Genomic DNA, 20,510 nt, shown 5'->3' with positions numbered 1-20,510 from the left:
GTGTTTGAGACATCAGCAGTGTTGCACAGTTGTGAATCATGATCTTCATCAGAAGATGGAGTTTGTCCACTTGTTTGGAAATGTACACATTTAAATTTCCATTTAAATAAGACTCAACTTCAACTGTTTCTCGACTTGAATCTCAGCCTTTAAGCCAAAAGAAGTTTTGGAAGCTCTGGAAAATTAAAGGAATTGATTTTTATTTAGTTTTAATTAATATTCATAAACAACCACCAATAAAGCACAAAGTCACTGAGAGCAGTTTGTCAGGACGTTTATTCATTTATGTATAGCATGTCTGTCACCGAGGCGGAGACTGTCTGAGAATACAACAGAGTAAAAAATGTATAAGGTGCAAAAACAAATGTATAAGTCTGTAACCCCCCCACAACCCCCACCCCAACGAGGCCAAGCTATGTACAGCAGGTTCACATTTACTGACATCAGACATCTCGCTCAGTTACAAGCCATGCTGAGCCGACAGGGAATCAAAATGAACTAAATACTTGTAGACAGAACTCCCGTACGCCCCCCCACCCCGTCTTCATGCTAACATGCTGACTACACTCTAGCTTGTGGAGGAAACAGAAGGGGACAGAAAAAATTTACAAGATTAAGGAGCAGTTGGGGTCCATGTGCCGTATGTAGCGTTGATTTCCAAACTGCAGTGGTGCATGCTAACGCTACTTATGTCAAAACTCAACACCCACAAGTGAACCATTTATACTTGGCAGTATCAACATGGCAGCAAAGAGTAAGCAGCGGAGGATAAAGCCATTTAAAAATCACCATAAAATGTGACATTGATTAGTGTGGGTGTGTGAAGCAGTCTGAAAATCAAAGTCACAGTCTTTGATTTAGCAGAACACACAGCAATTGGAGTTTACAGCAAATGCCTCTATTTCAGTCAGTGTATTGTTGTTGGGTTTGGAATGTGCCTTTGATACATATGAGCGCTCGTGCACACACACACAAACACACACACGCAGTGAGATCACAGGGCTACAGTAAACCAGTGGCGTGATTAGAGGAGCTGGGCCGAGGCTCTGGGATGAGGGACTAACGTCAGCCACATTGGTTGAGGTTTCTGAGTTTTCCAACGCTAAGCGCCAAATCTAAAGGCGGCCACGCCTCTGGCTGACCTGGTCGGCTTTCCGAGCGCTAACACACACCCGGTCCTGCTACAGCCTAATGACAGCCATCCACCGTCACACTAAGGGATACTTAAAGAAGCACAACTACTCCGTTGAATACTGGTGGCTGCAAATGGTAACGACAGGTTTTACTCAGGGGTAGCCACCGATTATGTTCATTTCCAGTTGTAGCCTGCCAAATCTGTGGTTACTGGTTAACTGCCAGTCTGTCTGACCTTGTGTTCACATGAGTTGTTTCCTGTTTATTTGTTTTGCCCTAACCAGTCCTTTGAGACTGACAGTCTGTAGAAGTGTGATGTTGTTGCGCTATACGAAAAAGGTGGTATTATGCTCATTTTCAGGTTCAAAATCCTATTTAGGGGTTGTACCAGAACAGGTTTACATGGTTTCATCTTAGAAAACACCATATTTTTTGTCATACTGCACATTACTGCAGCTCCTCTTTGCACTCTGTGTGTTGAAGGCTTGTTTTTAGCTATGGAGTGATGCATCTTGCCTCTACATGATCTTTGTTGGGAGTTGCTCATGCACAGTTCCTGGTTAAGGACTACTAGCCAATCAGAAGCAAAGAAGGGCGGGTCAGTGAGACACGGCTTCGGTTCAGCTGTATATCCCCTTAGCAGCTTGGCAACAAAGACTGGAGCAAGAGTTTCAGAGTGGTGAGTTATTAATCTGTAGCAAAAGTATCTTTCATCCATAAAGTTTTAATTGAGCTCTGTCTCTACATCACAGGAACAACTTTATGTCCACTGACTGCTTGGAGGGTAGCTAGTGTTTGGAAGGGAGAGGAGAGCTGTGTGCTGCAGCTCAGTGTGTTTTTCCACCGGTGTTTTTGAGGGCGTGTCGGAGTAGCCGCTTGGCAAGCGTTATATGTCTTTTATTTTTGTTTTCGGATCGAAATTACATAAAAAATAGGATTCACCAGAAATAAGTCCAAACAATTACTGCCGTGTTATTAGTGGTGAGATTATCAATTAAAAAAGGTACATTTTCTGCAACTACACTGCTTTGAATAAACCTGTCCTCTTCAGTGGAACATGTCAACATGTCTCAGATCAGCTCCCTTTAGTTGAGTTCATTAGGATGGTGTTATTTATGCTTCTGGAATATCCCTTAGAGTGGAGCTGCATTAGTACTCAGCTGATGTGTGTTCTGATTATTGTGAGCCTTAAAGATGCACTTTGTTTGCTGAGAACCATTAACGGTGTGGGAATGGATTATGTGGGGCACCACAAATCCTACAAAAAAAACCCTTTAAATATATATATATAAATAAACAAAGGGAAGCTAGTATTTCCTTTAAACATTTACAAATAAATATTTGGTTTTGACCTTTAACCCTTTTGACCCCAAACTGTCAATCTGCTGGACAGATTTGAATGAAAAAACAAAAGGCGGGTGCTTGAAAGGAGTACAGCGGACAGCACAAGTCGGTGCAGTACACTAAGCATGCTCAATAGTAAAAAAAAAGTTGCTATATTAAACCCAGCAACCTGTTTTGGTTCATGTGAATGCTTTGCTCGTGTCCTCCTCAACACTCTCAGACTGTATGAACAGTTTTAAATAAATATATACACAATTTATTAAAAAGACAAAAAGAAATGAAAGTAAGACTCGTGAGGGGGTGGGGCCGTTTATGTTCCGCTCTTCTGCTCCCACTCCTGCAACACAAACAGAGAGCCGCTTCAGAGACACTTTCATCACCAGTATCAGAGGAAATACAATCGTCCTAATCAGTAGTAACAGTACGTGTCTCATCATTCTCAGTAAAGCAGTAAAGCAGAATAATATGAATCAAAAGCAATGTATGTTTAAAAATAATAACATTTTCTGCCTCATCCTGCCTGAGACGGCATCGATTGCAGTTTTCCTGACCAATTTCAATTTACAATTTTTTAAGAGTCTGACCTGGAGCTTCTCTCACTCAGAAACATTTGTCTGTTTATGTTTGACCCTATTCCATTAGGTTATTTCTTTTCTCACCACTTTAATCCCACTTAATTCTCCACCTTATTTTAGTGTTTCCTCACAGACTACTTTATTCTGCTCACCTTGCTTTTCCCTTCAGACACACACCTGCACCTCTCTCTCTCTCTCTCTCTCTCTCTCTCTCTTGCTGTCTGTCTGCTTGGGTGACTTTGCTTTTGGATTTTTCTTTGCACTCCTGTTGTCACAGGAGCAGGTGAGCCGTGTGGAGGAGGATTGTTGTTAATGACAATTCCGAGCGACATCGTCACCACGGAAACACGGCTGATCTTGGCCTAACAGGCATTACAGCGAGCGTCGTCTTCTTCACCTATGATGAAGAACTTGCACACTGATGACCACATGTTTTAGCGTGTGGGTGTGTGGCTGTGACAGTAGTCTGTGTCTGTGCTGCTGTGTGCATGACGTGAAGTCAAGTCGTGTCTCACACCTCTGCTACAGACACTACCAATGCTCTGGTGTAGTGAATGCAAATATATAGCTACAGCTACATTGTTGTGACTGCCTCAGCTAGCGCAATGTTATATTAACCATTGCCCCAGTCTGCATTGTGACCTCTGACCTTGGCCTTCCTGAGGACGTGTCCCCGGACTGGCGAGGCCTTCTGGCCACCCTGCTGCCGGCGGAGCAGGGAGGCGCTGTTAACCGGCAGGGAGCAGGACTCTGTGTCACTGGTGTCGCAGCTGGAGAAAGGAGAGGACTCTTGGGTCCGTCGCAGCATCGCTGGTGACTAAAGACACAGTGTTAGCAACATTTGATGTATGAAGGCACCACAGATGAACCACAGGACAGTACGGGGGCCAAGGGGCTCTAACCTGGAGTCCAGGGGAGCCAGCTTTTGGTTCGATGGTGAGACCCAGAGTGACCCCACCGTTCAGGGCTTTCTTCAGGCTCTCCTTCACCTCTGTCAGCTCCAGTTCCAGGTTCACGCGTTCCTCCTCCTTCTGCCTGCAGTCCTCCTCCACCTTCTTCAGTCGCTCCGACAGCGAGGCCTGTGAACGTTTGCCTAATGGGAGAAGGGAGGGGAGTTTCTCAATTTAATAAACTTGCATTTGGCAAGATGTTGAGCAGAGAGGTTGGAGCTTTTTCCAGACACTTGATTATTTCCCAAACACTTTTCTTTCCTGCTCCTTTAAATTTCAGACATATCTCCTTGAATGACAAGCAGTTTTTCAACAGAAAAGCCTTCTCGCTCTCTCTCACCAGCAGCAGCCTCCACAGCAGTGCGCAGGTCTCTCCTGTCCTTCTTCAGCTGGGTCAGATGGTTCCTAATCTCCTGCTTCTTCTTCATCAGCTCTTCCTCTTTGGCCTGCAGCCGCTTGGCATCAGCCTCCACGCGGTTCTTGCCATACTTACACTGCTCTGCATCTGCAAAACAAAGGTTGGGGGTAAATAACCTGGATACAAAATGATGAAACGGAGTCATCCACCTATTATTAAGTGTTAAAATGAGATGAGGCTGACTCACTCTGTTCTGAACTAAATACAAATCTGAAAAAAAAAAAAAAAAACTGAAAGATACAGTGATACTCCAGGACACGGCCTGACTGGTGATTTTCAGCCCTTTCCTTGATTTAAAATATGAATGGGATTTTCACTTTTAACGGTAGAAATGTGGCAGTGGATGCTGTAACGTTATTTGGATCTGATATGCCCAACACTTGCAGTTTGTGTTCATATCTTTCTTTTTCTTAAGTTGAAAGGTGATCCAAATCAAATTGAACTGCTTTTGGAGTTATGGTGTGAGTCGCTGTTATTGGTATGTTTTTTTGCCCTCCAGGTCACCGCGTATGTCACGTGACTGAAAACTACAAATAGGTTTAAATTAGGTTTATTTTCAGACTGCTTCACACACCCACACTAATCAATGTCACATTTTATGGTGATTTTTAAATGGCTTTATCCTCCGCTGCTTACTCTTTGCTGCCACGTTGATACTGCCAAGTATAAATGGTTCACTTGTGGGTGTTGCATTCTCTTTAAAATGAACAGTTTGGGCAACAATTTAATCTTTTCTTTTCCAAATTTTTACATTTCTTGACCCGTCAGGTTTCTTTATGTAATATTGTGAGGAACTTTCCCAGATCTCTGTAGTTAAGTATGAAAAATGAGACCGAAGTCTTAATTAACCAGAATGATCCTTTAATTTCTCCACTCTTTTTTATTAGCAATAATGTATAATGTTACTCTTTCAGCTGAATTGCAATATGCTATCAATCCGGCAAAACATTAGGATCTGAAAAATCTGGTTATTACTAACTCCATTAGTAAGTTAAATGTTAAAAGATTTGATTTTATAGGAAATTAATACTGTATAAAGATATGAATATAATGCCAGTGAACCCAACCTTAAGGATCTGAGCTGGACGATTGCTGCATTCCACGACAACAAGACCCCAAACCAACACATGGGGGGGAAAGGAGAGCACGGCCTTTATTATGAGGGCACTGGGAAGACATGAACTGCCCAGAAACCCACTGAACTCAGAGCCACAGCCTTAAGCAGTTATTAATTAAACCAGGACCATGCCTTCCCTCACTGGAAAATACAGTGAGGGTAACCATCCACCATCTGTGTGTCTATGTGCGTGCATGTGAACTTTGCTTATGAGGAATCACTCAATCAAACCGCTGCTGACATTTTCAAATTCAATATACCTATTTGACATTGGAAATATGAGAATTGTGTGGCATATTCTAAATCCAACATGACACATATTTGGTATTTCCATTCCAACATCTGGAGCAGTGACAACCCTCCTCGTTCACACATTAGGCAAAAAAACACTATTCTGAACCACATGGATTAACACGACCACATCTCAGCCTCTCCCAGCAATCTGGGCTCCGCTTCTGCTATCGCGTCAGTTTGACGTTAACCCCAACGTTGGCAGGAAATACAAGTCTGGCCCACGTGCATCACATGGATTGTCTCCAGGGTAGGATAGGTTTTGGGTTTTCAAGTTATTTACTCCCCCTACTTAAACCAACTGCAATTTGGACATCCTGCATTTTCCAAATTGCTGTGGAGCGGAGTTTTGCTAGAAAGCAATCAGCAGTGGTGAGGCTGGGACTCGGGAGCAGACACACTGTCTAATGCTCTCTTACAGCACAAGAACTGACCAGGAAAGGTGGACTACGCTCAGAAGTTACTATTTCAATGATATTTCAATTCTGACATTATGGAAAAGTGGACTTTCTGTCCAACGTTTTTAGAGTTTAAGTGTGATAAACTCGTCTGATATCAACACTTAGCTAGTGTGTTAGTAGTAGTTAGTAGTTAGCTAATGAAAGTAAACATACTTTTTATTGGAACTTACTGGAGTTGTTGCGTTTCAGAGAAGCTGTCCCATTCATCCCATTGACTCCATTCTTCTTGGGCTGGTTCTTTGGCTCTGCCTTCTGTTTTGATGCCACCCCATTGGCCACTGTGCCCTTCTTTCCCTTTAGCTGATTGGAGAAGAGCAATAAGGAAATGATTGAGGATATGTTAAAAAAAAAAATTGTGTTTTTAAGGTTAAGCTATTTGCATGTATTACGGGGGTAGTAGAACAAGCTGAAAACACAACACTGACAAATCCTTATCACCAATATCAAAGTTGTTATGGCTAACATGTTAGCAAACAGTTGCACATTTACACATCCAATATTCACATTATAGTCCAATTTTAACTCTCCTGATAGCTCTGTTTTGCTCTCCACCTTGAGGGAAATATCTGTCTCTTTAGCTGCTAAATGCTCCACTATGTTCACCAGCTAGTTGCTAACAGAAAGAGCAGGTAGTGTGCAATTTATCAGACTTTATTGCTAAAATCAGCTGCCTACTGCTGCTGGAAATGGCGCTGTCGAGATAAGTGAACCAAACAGTAAAGTTGAGGGCTGTAAAACCAAAACACAGAGGTTTAAGATGCAGAGAAAGCTGTGTAGAGCTGAGAGGAAGTGCAATCTGATCATTGTTAAAGTAAAAAATATTGACCTGTGCAGCTTTAAGCTGCTGTTTTTGTACAGTAGGTCCATTGTTTGCACTGGTAAAGTATGAAAGAAAATATGCAGTATACTGTATTTATTTTGTGTAATTATTAATCATTCATAGATTAGTTTTTTCCCCCGGAGGGCTGTCTAATAATTTTTATTGACGGTCTGTCTTTCAAGGATGGAGCTACTCTGGAAAAAGAGAAAAAGGGAATCAGAATCACTATCATGTCACCCTGTCCACGATAACAATGCTTTCAAGATATAACTTACTTTCATAGCCTGATACTTTTCATATTGCTAAAGTGAAACCACAGTATGCAAGCAAAACAGCTGCATACAATAGCTTTCAACCTGATCTGATTGTTATGACACATATGGCTTTTGACTTTGGCTTGCTGCAAAGGATACAGTTATAGCAGGAAACTTTACAAACTCATATTGCTTTGGTCTAAAACTCATAAAATCATAAATATGCTGCTTAACCAAGCAAAATAGATCTGGAGTTAAAATAGGCTTTGATATGGAGCTTCTAATATCAAGCTTGACGTTGCATTTGCAGGCTGGCAGTGCTCTACACCTCGATGGATGAAAATGTACTTCTTATACTGGGGCGGTACTTTGTGGTCTTGGAAGCGATGTTAACACCTCTTGGCCACGCCACACTCAGCATACACATCAAAGGGGCGGTGGGGAGGCAGCGGAGCTCCATACAACACTATGTGGTGACTTATGTGGCCACGGAGGCAGGGCGGCACTTCGAGCAGGGCTGTAAAAATATAAATGACCCACACAGCTGATGCTCACTGTAAAGGAGAGGCGGATAAACACTATGTGGGACTGCCGCACACACAGTCCATACATACACACTATACATATCCTGTACTCAGACTGTACATATACTCCACACAGAAGAAAAACCTTTCTGTAGAAGGATTTAAGAAGACAACTTCTTGATTGCTGTTTCAGATTGTACTGATATTAAATCAGTTATCTGTATCAAATCTAAAAAGAACTGAATGGAGCATGTCTAATTGGAGCTGAAGCACATGCTGAGAATTTCCACAGCCTGGACACAGGAGTGATTTCAGACCCAGCCGTGGTGATAATTGAATTACTAAGAACTACAGCAGAGGGGGGAACATGATTCACAGGCTGATGGGGAAAAAAAGGTGGGTTTGTGTGTGGCCAACATCAACCAACACATCTGGTGAGTCAAAGCACGCTCTCCTGCAGGAATAATAACCTCTTCAGCCAAGCACCTCTCACTTTCACTTGTTCACAGTGCATGTGAGTCGCACTGTCGTGATGGTAAGGGCACTTACACAAATATCAACTCCAGGTTTTAAGCATCACTCCTGTCTATTTAAAACAACATGTCATCATGGCTAAACAACAACAGCCATTGTGCACTCTGGCAGGGAAAAAATTAACACCTACCAAACAGACAAAGTTAGCGACTACCTGCGGCCAAAGGAGGGCAGCGCTGCAGAGAGGTGACAGTCAGGAAAACGCACATGATCACGTGTACGTAACGGGCCAGGTGGTGTGGAGGGTACAGCTATTAAACGGTACAAAAATGTGCAACAATGCAATAAAATGAAGAATGATGTCATTATGGTTACTATTAGTGGAACTCGGCATGGTTAAAGAAGGTATCTATATCTAGCTTGTGATGATCAAATTGAAGTTATCTTTAGCTGCTTGTGGTATTCTGCACGTGTGTTTGTAAGTAAGTGAATGTACAGTACAGTACAAGTCATGATATTTTTTTTGCAATTCATACACGGAAATCGTCTTCATGGCTGTTGTTTTCCAGAAATGAGACCAACTTCAATCCATATTCTGAGTTATTCAAACATGAGAAACATACATAGGTGAACAAGAGGCAAAGAAAAAACACCAAACGTACACACATAAAAAAGGTGAACTAACACTAAATGTCCAAGTGTAGAAAAGGGAAACAGTGAGGGATATGGAGTTAGTCACCTGAGCAGTGCCTTTAGTTTTAGTATCAGTGGAGAGGAACTTAGAGGAGATTTTAGAAACAGGGGTTTTGTAGTGACTGGTAGAGGTGGAGGAAGAGGAAGGCTTGGGAGGATGGCGAGTGGCCAGCTTGGGTGAGGGCATGTTCTCATAGAGGTCAGCGTTCTCATAGTGCACCTCCTCTTTCAGCTGGAGCCCCCCTGTGCCGGGACGGGAGCACAGTGCCTCTGGCTCCTTGGGTTAGACCAGGGAGAAGAGGACAGGACAAAAGGAGAGGAGAGCCGAGAGGCAAGGCAGGGCGAGGCGATGAGAAGAGACATAATACATTTAAGACAGATAAAGAACAACAGTATATTGCAGAAAGTGTTATTGCAATCTATGAAATTTATTAAAGTTGCTACTTATGGCATTTTAACATCTCGTAAATCATAGCAGTGGAGGGCGATTTGGCCTTAATTAAAGGAAAACTCTTGAGTTATTTCAAGCTGGCATATAAATATAATATAAATAAATAAAATAAACATGATTTCTACATGAATTAGAAACCACTTGTCTCTGAGTCTGACCAGAAAAGATCAGAAGAAAATAAGTCACCAGGAAAGGCTATTATGACTGCATAGGGATCTACATCCAGGTCAGCCTGCTCGAACCATCGAGTCACAATGGCCACATTTATGGGAAATACTCCAGAAATATACCATATTATTTCCCTTTAATGATACATAATTGTATCATTTTAACTAGCGTGGTCAGATTTATGCAGCCAGTCTCTGGGTTGAGTCTGGTCGAAGCCTGGTGGATATCACCAGATGTTAAAATGCTACATGTAGCACCCTTAATGTTACACAGAAAAGCAGTTAGCAATGACAGCAAAGATCAAAGTGGAGCTCAGCCAAGATTTTTGAAAAACAACTACAAGGGTTAGTGTGTGTTGAGCTGCTTTAGCTTACGTGTTCTGTATGCACAGTAAATCACCTTTGAGCAGGTGAGTCCTTACCGTTCCGTTAATGGGCACATCATCATAGTGCAGAGCCATACCAGTGGGGCAGGCATAGCCGTTGACTGGGTTGTCCAGGTACGGGTTAGGAGAGACAGCGCGCTTACTTGTGAAACTGAGGAGAAATTCATTAATCTCTTCAATTAAGTACTTCTATAACTCAAACAGACCCAATAGTCTATAAAATAGACTCCACATGGATCAATAACTGCAGTGACATTAAGACTTTGGTTATTGAATATTCATCATTTCAGCATCTACATCGCATTTTTACACATCTGCAATATTCACACTGGAAACGATGGCATGTAAAAAAGCACATCGTACTCACTAAGGTGTCCCATGAGCCACTTTACTGCTAAACAAATCATAAAACGCCTTTTGTTTGCATGTTCATCAGTGATCACTAGAGAAAATGGGAATCCCTCACCAGAAGGACTGCTTGGCCAGCTGGATGACATTGGCGGTGGTCTCGACGTCGATGTAGTCGTAGTGCAGGGTGGCTGGGTCGGTGGTGGAGCCAGTCTCGGCCAATAAAACCCCCAACCAGCGACCCATCTCCTCAGAGGAGGAGGCCTGGAGAAGGACACAGTTACAAAGCTAGCCCTTAGGTGGTATTCATGTGTGCATTTGAGGAGGTGGTTAATGTATAGAGAACAGCTGATGGATGCACTATACATGTCCAAATGGAAGCTTAGATTACATCCAGTTCAGTCAGTTTTTCATTAGTTAATGTCATTTCTTCAGAGCTCTTTTGGTTTATTGTAGGAACTTCTTGCATGTTACCACCCATCAAAGGCTTAGTAATGATATGGTTTCACAGGGAAAAGCAATTGAAGCAAATGTCTAGCAGAGGATAGCGTGCAGACTGTGAGGAAATAGAATCAAAACAAACAAAATGGCAAATGGAGGAAGTTTCATATCCACCGACATCATCAAACACACAGACACAAGTCACTATTGGGTGGAGGAGACGTTTTACCACATGAGAGGAAAGGAAAGGAGGAAAACATGAGCAGCAGTGTTTGCAGTGTTAATATATTTTCTGCTAGTTCCTGCCTTATTTAATGGGTGACATTAGCGTTTTAAGAGCTGCCTTTAACACAGGAATACACATCTCTTCATATGCAGAACGGATTCTCCAAACGCGGCTCACCTCCAGTACAGCGACCTCCTGGCCGTTGCGAAGCAGGCGGAAGGCAAAGGGGTGTTTCTGATCGAGGCCGGGGCTGACCTCGCAGCCTCGAAGGGGCAGCGAGGCGATGTGGCTCTTAAGGTCGTCCCGGTCCTTATGGAGGAGCAGCTGGTTGTCTTTCAGGCGGCACCAGCGCTCCCGCCAGCGGTTATTGGACAACACGTTCAAGTAGCCTGTCAATTAAATCAAATACTGTCAGTAAAGACCTTTCCCACACGGGGCTCAAACTTTCAAGTGTTCCTGAAGACAAAAGCCGGTGCATTTTTGTATCGGGACATTGTTGACGGTCTTGTTTATTAAAACAATGTGGTGCCAATCTCCTCAGCCCACAGTTTGTTTGGCTGTAAACAGATACACCCGGCGCTCTTTAGCCTCTCCAGGCGTCTGTGTCATTGTGAACATGATTAAAACGCACTTAAGGATGTTATCACCAGCACCACAGATGTTGCTTTTTGTGTGCACACCCATCAGGAATGCTTTTGAGGAGAAACTGTCCGAAATTATCCCCATTTATACAACTCCCTGCATTGAGACTTGAAAGAGTTGTTGGAGAGAGATTAGGCAGGCGGTGGGAGCATGTATAAACACTTTCACCTTTAGACTCGGTCAGATGACACATGGTACCATGTGATTTGTTTGAAGCCCACTGAGACCTTTGGGATAATAACTGTCTATGTCTTACCACATGTGGGTACGTCTTCTTCTGCGGACGAGGTCTGCTCATCTGTGGACGGCTTCTTCTTGCCCAGTCCGATGATTTTAGTGATCTTCTTCCCCGCTCCTTTCCCCACCGTCCCTGTCTTCTGCTCTGACTTCTTCTTTCCTTTTCCTGGGAGACCGAGACAGAGTTTAAATGAAGGTGACATTAGTAAAACACCATGTAATGTCCTTCTTGAAGGACTGCTGCAGACTAAATGTGCACATTGGAAATGACTAAGATAGATGTTACATGTTCATTTATGTTGATTCTATTATGTTTGGATGCTTTTGCAATACTGAGAAGAGAGAAGAGCAACCTTAGACTCTACTATAAACAACCATGAGTTCAGAATCAGCCACATTGGGTTTAATCAGACCCGTCTGGGTTGTTTGTTGGTGAATTAGACTCAGTTTGCAATCCCAGCATCCCCACTGGTCTGAGCAGGCTGCTTTCAGCTGGCCTACTTTGTTTTCAAAAGAGAGAAAGAAAGAGAGAGCAATGACTGTGCACATTCTGCTGGAAGGAGGGCTAAAGTCGAGTAAGCCAGGTCTTAAGAGGCTATGTCTGAGTTCCCAAGTTATTCTGTCTGTCTGTCTGAATGAGGGAAATAGCTTCTTCTTGGCTCACTTGTTTAGATACTGTGGTCTGTGGTGTATTTAAATGTGTGTCTATGAGACAGAATCAAAGTGAGAAATGAGAAGAAAAAAAGTACTGGTCCAGATACGTGATTGTACATAACAGTACAACAGGACTTTTAGCTTTCTCAAATGCCAGGTATCAAGGAAAGGAGACTGTGGAGAAAAAAATATAAAGGATGTCTCTTCATTAATGTCACCAACATGGAGTGTCTGTATGGATTCTAGATAGACACATGGACGCACACAGTAATGCGCTGTATATATTCACCAGAGCTGGTTTGCACACACAGTGCTCCTGCGTCGCACGAATCGGCACCCAGCTGCTGAAAACTAATGAATAGTAGTCCAGACTGATCCGGTAATGACAGAAACTCTTTGGATTCAATTCTGTTCGGCATCCATAAGCATCTGTTTCAACATTTTTCCATATTGCATTTTCCTCCCTGATATGATGTGACACTACCATGGCGACAGCCTTAATTAATTAGGAAGGCGCCTGCACTCAATTTCAGTTGCAGGGTTTTTCTTGTAATACGAAAAGTATACAAATGCACGTGACACGCGATGCAGGCCTGAGGTGGAAAGCAGACACACAGATGTGAAAGTGATTCGAAGCTTTTTAAAAAAGGAGGAATTCTTACGATTTTTCCCTTCAGGAGACGAGGAGGAGGAAAACTCTGATCAGGTAAATTTGATTCCAGTACATCAGCTCTTTTTGTTACCAGCCACGGAAAGAATGTGGCTGATTAAGCTGAAAAGACAGGATGAGAGAATGAAGCACGAGGGGGTGAAGTAACACCAAGGACTCCGAGTTCCTCCTGTTGTATTTAACAGATAAATCTGTAGTGTTTACTGCATGACATAAAAAGACAATGTCTGAGTTATATATAAGACTGAATGAAAGTGTCCTGATTCAGATTTTCACCATGTGACAGATGGGAAGTGGTCTAATCAGTGTTACAATAGGTAAAGATCAAAAAGCCAAGAGTCAGAGATATGCCTACATCGATGTACACCACAAATCTGAACCTGATTGTGTGTGAAATCTGTTAAGTGTTAATATTTCTGACAATCTTTTTTATAATGCCAGATTTCTATATTGGATTTGCAGTCTGCAAAAAAAGCACAGTGGCCATTGTCGCTGCCTCTGAAGTCTGGGCGCTCTTCCCTGGGCTGTGAATTGCTGCAAGAGGGGCTGGGGTCTTGTAGAGACTCTCACCATGGCGAACGAGCTCCTTTTTGTGGAGCTCTGTGAGGGCCCCTTTTTGTGGGTTTGGTGGGAGGGGCATGCCGAGTGATACGACCAGCAGAGAGAGAGGCGGAAGGTTTTGCATTGTAGGTTTATTTGTAACCAACTGTTGCTATAAATAAAAATGTACAAAATCCTGTTGAATCTGAGCTGAATCAATTTGAAATTACAACCATTAAACTGCACTGATTCAGCTTTAAATCTTCTCGTCTTTTAATAAAAATGATTGAGGAAAGTGAGTTTAATGTTTGAATCAGATTTTGCCTACAGTATGTTACCATAACAATAAGTGAACATTACATCTTTTTACTTGAGACAGTTTGGAGAGAAGTTTGGTGCCATCACAGCCGGGCTGAGCCAGCATTAAGATTGGAGGATGACGACTGCTACATACTGAATGATGGTTTTATACATTTCTATCTAACAAGCCAGAAAGCTTAAGACCTACCTCTCTGGAGAAGTATTCAACAATTTGACATGATTGCATTAAGCTCATCTGGAAGATCATTACTGAGCCCATTTCTACATACTCCACAGCTGCAATTTCACAGCAATGACACATAAACATAACTTACAACACCAAGTCCATGAATCACTGCTCTGTGCTGACTCCATGAAAAGCCAACTGGATTGGAGGTCTGAAATTAACTGCTGGTGTGAAATCTGTTTCAGACATAATTTTGGAAAAATGAACCAATCTTAAAGAGGAACAAAAATAAGAGTGTTAAATTTTAGTTGACAATCCAAACAACTGAGCTGACAAGTAAAATTAAATTTCTCTCCCCAAGGAATCCTGCCTGCTGAGCAAACAAACGGTAAATAATCAGACACTAGTTCATCCTCTTTATTTTGGCATGTAGTTCAGCGGGGGAAGACCATCTCCACGTTAAAACCCATGTAAAATAAATTCTAATGCTCATTCTTCATGCTTCATGCATTATTATTAAAGGCTGACCTTTTCAGGGCTCACAGAGTTTCCCCTCTGAATCAATTATGAGACAGATTAACGAGGGAAATATCTCAGGATTTAGAACTGGGTCCAAATCGAGAACAATTCTTTCTTGGTTTCAAGAACAACACTGATGATGTCCCACCCCTCATTAACTTAACTATTAGTGTTGTGATTCAGGGCTACAATGAATGGCATTTTAAAATTGCAGTGGACAGGAGGGGCTATTCACAGATGGATCAGTGTGTATGTGAGTGTGAGTGTAAGAGAGAGAAAGAGACAGAAGGGGAACTGGCAAGAATGGGTTGAGCAAATTAATGTGCATTTTATAAGTTAAAAACAATAAAAAAAAAACGTGCTGGGCAACAATTAACAATTTTAATCACGATTAATCGAATGATTTTCTGTGATTAATCGCATTATTACGCGCAAAATTGAGATTGTATTTGACACAATTTCAATGTACTGCTATGTACACAAAAGTGCAATAAAATGTGGTTTGCACTTTAAACAAATAAGGTTCTTTTTCCCAGCAGTTTTCCCTTTACAAAGTAGCAATAAAATATTTCTTGTAAATCTCAACTTAAACATTAATGTAATCAAATCAAATATAAAACTAACCATTTGGTTTTATATTTGAGTTGATAGGCGCAGTGTCAAGTGGGCGCGTTCCCGTCGAACTGTCACTGTTGTGTTCACCTCAAGCACACGCCAGCTGCTGAAGTTGAATTTCCTTGAGCTTTTTGTGTGCGATGAGGAACACAAATCACTGGAAGAGAGACTGATCCTCGCTGTCTGTGAGTTTCCAGAATCTATTACTGTTTACTAAACCAAACAGCTGTGTGACTTTCTACAGAGCAATAGTTTATTTGAGGATTTTCAGTCAAGATTTAGAGTTCATCATAGCACAGAGACAGCACTGGTGAAAATAAATAAAAACCTCCTAATTGCATCAGACAAAGGACTTGTCTCTGTACTGGTTTTATTAGATCTTAGCGCTGCATTTGATACCACTGACCATCAGATCCTATTGCAGAGACTGGAACCTTTCATTGGCATTAAAGGAACCGCTCTAAGCTGGTTTAAGTCCTATTTATCAGATCGATTTCAGTTTGTACATGTTAACGATGAGTCCTCCATGCATGCCAAAGTTAGTCATGGAGATCCTCAAGGATCTGTCCTCGGACCAATCCTCTTCACTTTATATATGCTTCCTTTAGGCAATATTATCAGGAAATATTCCATAAACTTTCATAGTTATGCAGATGATACTCAGTTATATCTATCGATCAAGCCAGATGAAACTCATCAGTTAGCTAAAGTTCAAATGTGCCTTCAGGATGTTAAAACCTAGATGACCAGTAATTTTCTAATGTTAAACTCAGATAAAACTGAAGTTATTGTTCTGGGGCCTAAGCACCTCCGTGAGACATTATCTAAAGAATGCTGCAGCACGTGTTCTGACAGGAACCAGGAAAAGAGATTTCCCACATTTCTCCTGTTTTAGCTTCTTTGCATTGGCTTCCAGTAAAATCCAGAATAGAATTTAAAATCATTCTTCTCACCTACAAAGCTCTTAATGGTCAGACACCATCTTATCTTAAAGAGCTCATAGTACCTTACTACCCCACCAGAGCACTGCGCTCCCAGAATGCAGGGTTAGTTGTGGTTCCTAGAGTCTCCAAAAGTAGACTAGGAGCCAGAGCGTTCAGCTATCAAGCTCCTCTCCTGTGGAACCAGGTTCCAGTTTGGGTTCAGGAGGCAGACACCATCTCCACATTTAAGAGTAGGCTTAAGACTTTCCTCTTTGATAAAGCTTATAGTTAGGGCTGGCTCAGGTGACTCCTGAACCATCCCTTAATTATGCTGCTATAGGCCTAGACTGCTGGGGGACCTCCCATGATGCACTGAGCTCCTCTCTCCTCTACTTTCTCTCCCTCTGTATGCAACCTCATCCCATTATTGCATGTTACTAACACAACTTCTCCCCTTTCCGGTAGTCTTGTGCTTTCTCGTCCCTCTCCTCTCTCCTCCTATCACTTCCTGCAGGTGTTTCTGGCTCTGGAGCTGTGGAGTCTGGATCTGTGGTTTCGAGTCACCTGCTGCCCCCGTGTTCCTGCTCGACACCCTCTGCTACAACTATTGTTACTAGTCCTATTGTTATTATTGTAATTATAATCATTAACATTACTATAAATATCTGTACCATTTTTCATTCAGGCTATAGCAACATTACTGTCTGTACCTCTGTGTTTCTATTGTGTAGGCTCTCTCTCTCTCTCTCTCTCTCTCTCTCTCTCTCTCCCTCTCTCTCCTTCACCCCAACCGGTTGAGGCAGATGGCCGCCCACCCTGAGCCATGGTTCTGCTCGAGGTTTCTGCCTCTTAAAAGGATTTTTTTCTTGCCTCTGTCGCCTAGTGCTGCTCTTGGTGGGAACTGTTGGGTTTCTGTAAATAACATGAGTACGGTCTAGACCTGCTCTTTTATGAAAAGTGCTCTGAGATAACTGTTGTTGTGATTTGGCGCTATATAAATAAAATTGAATTGAATTGAAATAAATAGTACATCAACAGGAGGGAATTCGCATGGTAGAGCATCCCCGCAAAACTAGTTGAAGGCCTATCAGGTCAAGTTTTGTAGCCTATAATTTTAAATAGGCTACAGCTGTTAGCAAACAGAAGCCGTTGCCATGGTTACAATCCATAGAGCGCCTGCTGTTTACTCATGGAGTGCTTATCTCCTGTTCACCCGAGGAGCACAGAGCAACCCTGGGGAGCCAAGCGGCTACATTGTGATTTTAAGAACGTTCCAAAGACCGACATCTTCCCCACTACTAACCAGCATGCAGTGTGTAGCTCTCCACTTCACTATGGCATTTGATCGCTTGTCTTGCTTTTGTTTATTACTTCTCCCACACGCTGCATCCAGCGTAGTCTGCTGAAGCCTCCCTCCGCTGCTTGTTTGAGTGGGTGAATTGCAGGATGATACCATGGTCCCATGGTCCCATGACCCATGGTTTGACTGTATGTGTATTCAGAGCCAGTAAGATGCGGACTTTCAAAATAATAATATAAAAATAAAAACTGTGTTAATGTGAGATAAAATAATTGTAATTAATTAACGGGGTAATATCACGTTAATGTGCCCAGCTCTAAAAAAACCCCAAAACATCAATGTGTGGTGTATGGGACATAAAGACTATATGCTGCTTTTAAGAAGTAATTTACTCTGACCTATTTATCAGAATAAATTTTTACCCTTTTTTGTTTCTCAATCTAATGGAATTCAAAATGCTTTTCTCATAACTCGGGATCCTTCTAATAGATAAACATGTCCATGGTAGACAGGGATGAAGGATTTGTAAAATCATTAATGGAGGTCAAGTTTCAACACACAACAGCAGATGCTACATTACATTTTCAATGTGTTCGGCCAGATAGAACACGTTATGGATCTATTTCTTTGGAGGGTAATCTTATATTTCTGTATGACTCATCTGTTTATCTATTATGATAACAGAGGTGGTAAGCCTCTCTATGATTGTCTAAATAATAAATCAGGGTCACAATCAGCTTTATTATTATTATTAAGTATCTGGAATGTGACTCTGGTTTTTGGTTGCTCTCAGTGGACTCAAACACAGCTCCAAAAACAATTTACAGGAACAAATATACAGCTGTTGCTGTCTCATGTAGTGCCTTTAATCGTTTTACGCGAAGGTCATTTAAGTTAGTTAAGGGTGTCATATTTCTGATGGTAATAGAGAATATTTGGTTTTTGCTGCTGTGGACTCACCTTGGTCCTTGCCTTCACTGTGTCCGTTCTCATGAGTCACCTCACCATCGGAGCTCGGCCTTTCACACGACGCCTTCTGGCAGGCAGGAGGACCATACACAAGAAGAAGAATGGATGCACAAGAAGGAACAAAGTGAACAAATCTGTACTTTCCTGAAAAAAAAGCAGGTTGACGAGGGCATGAACACACAAACGCAGCTGTCTAATTACAATGTACATTTTAAAAACCCTTAAGAGCATCTGCAACATGTTATAGATGAATAATTAGGTTGGGCTTGTGTTTGCTGTGCCAACTTGGGAGAGGTTTGTCATTAAAGAGCCTCTGATGTGGATCATTTTCCACCACTAAACGCACATGCATATATACAAGCACGCACATGTGCGCCAGGGTACAGTATGTCTCCAGCCATTTTTCCTTCAGCTCCCTACATTTCCCCTCCTGTGCCAAATGGAACAAAGTGTTATTTGACAAACAGGTTTTATTACGCAGTGTGATTGTGTTTGATTACGCCAAGAAAAGAGGCCCTTACGGACCGGAGGGATCCAGGTATCTTACCAACCTGGAGCCAGCTCCAACATGGAGCCAGCTATTTGAGCCCAACCCTACTACAGAAATAATCATTTATGGGAAAGTACAAAAATCTGCTGATAAGAATACAGTGTTTGGTCTATGGTGTTTTACCTTTTCCAGTTCGGGTCTGTGCACGGGTGATCCAGATCCAGTTCCATCCATGTCTACACTCCCATTAACACACACCTCTCTCATCACCTGGACAACATAAGCAAATACAAATGAGGCTGCCGTTCACATTAAGCAAGTGGAAAGTCCACATATCCTGACCATCGCCAAGGGACATTCGGTGGATTGTTGGGTCCTAACTGTGATCACAACACACATCTGGATCTGTTATTTAAAAATCTTAAAATATTTCCTCACACCCTTGCCACATAATTAAACAGCCTAAAAAGCATGCCTGGGGTAATGTGGGCCTCCTCTCTCATATCCCATCATGCTACTGAATGGCAGCCAAGGAGTCATAAGGCAATACAGCCATGCAGAGGAGTAACTACAGGAGGTAGAGAGCATGCATGCAAGTGTGGAGTTGGTGGAGGGTTGGGGGTGTCTGCTACACACATTAGATACCACAGAGTTTTACTACGTCCATGGAATCCTTATGCAGTACGGTCCAGTAGGGGTGAATGAGATCTGCAGGGCTCTGGACGGGGCGCCAGTGTGCATTACCGTGACCTTTTTGCACTTCAGACCTGGCAACCCACCGTCAGATCTGGCAATACCAGAAGTGTGGCGGTGACAGGGGTGTGTGTAGATGAGCGGTGGGCAGTGGGAAATGAGATTTCAGCAAGATAATGCAGTCTCTGACGCGCGCACACAGACACACAGACACACAGACACACACACAGACACACACACACACACACACACTCCCCCCTCGTCTTCTCCACAAGCATTTTGAACCATCGCAGAACTCCTCAGCTCATTGGTTTTGGCTTGGAGGGAGCGTAATTGGGTTTTGCGGGGGAATGACAGACTGTGGCTCCATGGGTTTGGCACAGAGAGCGGCTCAGATGCCGGAGAGCGGGACAGACAGCAACATCATGTCTGTCTTCCACTGGAGAGCTACGTTGCCGGGCTGGGGTGCTACGTAGGCCTGTTGATGTGCTACAAATCAAACTTGAGGAGGCTGTGGGACTGTGTGCGGTAGTTTTGGGTGCTGAAACACCATTTTCAATAAAGGAAAATGCTGATGATTGACAAACTGCTGCTGCATTCTTAATGCACTGAAGTGGTTTTAATACACACATATCAAATTTTTCATGCTATAAAATGAACTTGAAGCCAACATACACTGGACCATATCAAAGGGTAG

At 42.5% G+C, this 20,510-nt stretch overlaps 1 protein-coding gene across 4 annotated transcripts in view; it reads right to left on the bottom strand.

Annotated features, from left to right (window-relative positions):
* Positions 1-2,307: 2,307 nt before the first annotated feature.
* afap1 (actin filament associated protein 1) overlaps positions 2,308-20,510 on the bottom strand; it is a 55,585-nt gene continuing 37,382 nt past the window's right edge. Inside the window, exons 7-18 of one of the 4 annotated variants that reach the window (XM_038730680.1) lie at positions 19,304-19,390; positions 18,622-18,694; positions 11,973-12,119; positions 11,252-11,463; positions 10,526-10,671; positions 10,096-10,210; positions 9,102-9,332; positions 6,461-6,590; positions 4,344-4,508; positions 3,956-4,146; positions 3,703-3,870; positions 2,308-2,815 (exon numbers count right to left, since the gene is read on the bottom strand). In XM_038730680.1, the coding sequence (XP_038586608.1) occupies positions 2,789-2,815; positions 3,703-3,870; positions 3,956-4,146; positions 4,344-4,508; positions 6,461-6,590; positions 9,102-9,332; positions 10,096-10,210; positions 10,526-10,671; positions 11,252-11,463; positions 11,973-12,119; positions 18,622-18,694; positions 19,304-19,390 (1,692 nt within the window). In that variant the 3' untranslated portion in view covers positions 2,308-2,788. Of the gene's footprint in view, positions 2,816-3,702; positions 3,871-3,955; positions 4,147-4,343; positions 4,509-6,460; positions 6,591-9,101; positions 9,333-10,095; positions 10,211-10,525; positions 10,672-11,251; positions 11,464-11,972; positions 12,120-18,621; positions 18,698-19,303; positions 19,391-20,510 lie in introns of all 4 variants that reach the window. The other 3 variants (XM_038730679.1, XM_038730682.1, XM_038730681.1) reach the window with 3 other exon arrangements.

Source organism: Micropterus salmoides, unplaced genomic scaffold (assembly GCF_014851395.1).
Source record: "Micropterus salmoides isolate LMB-PRFRI ecotype aquatic unplaced genomic scaffold, ASM1485139v1 Ms_hic_scaffold_2, whole genome shotgun sequence".
In the NCBI taxonomy this organism is placed as follows: domain Eukaryota; kingdom Metazoa; phylum Chordata; class Actinopteri; order Centrarchiformes; family Centrarchidae; genus Micropterus; species Micropterus salmoides.
This window is presented reverse-complemented; position numbering and strand designations above follow the sequence as displayed.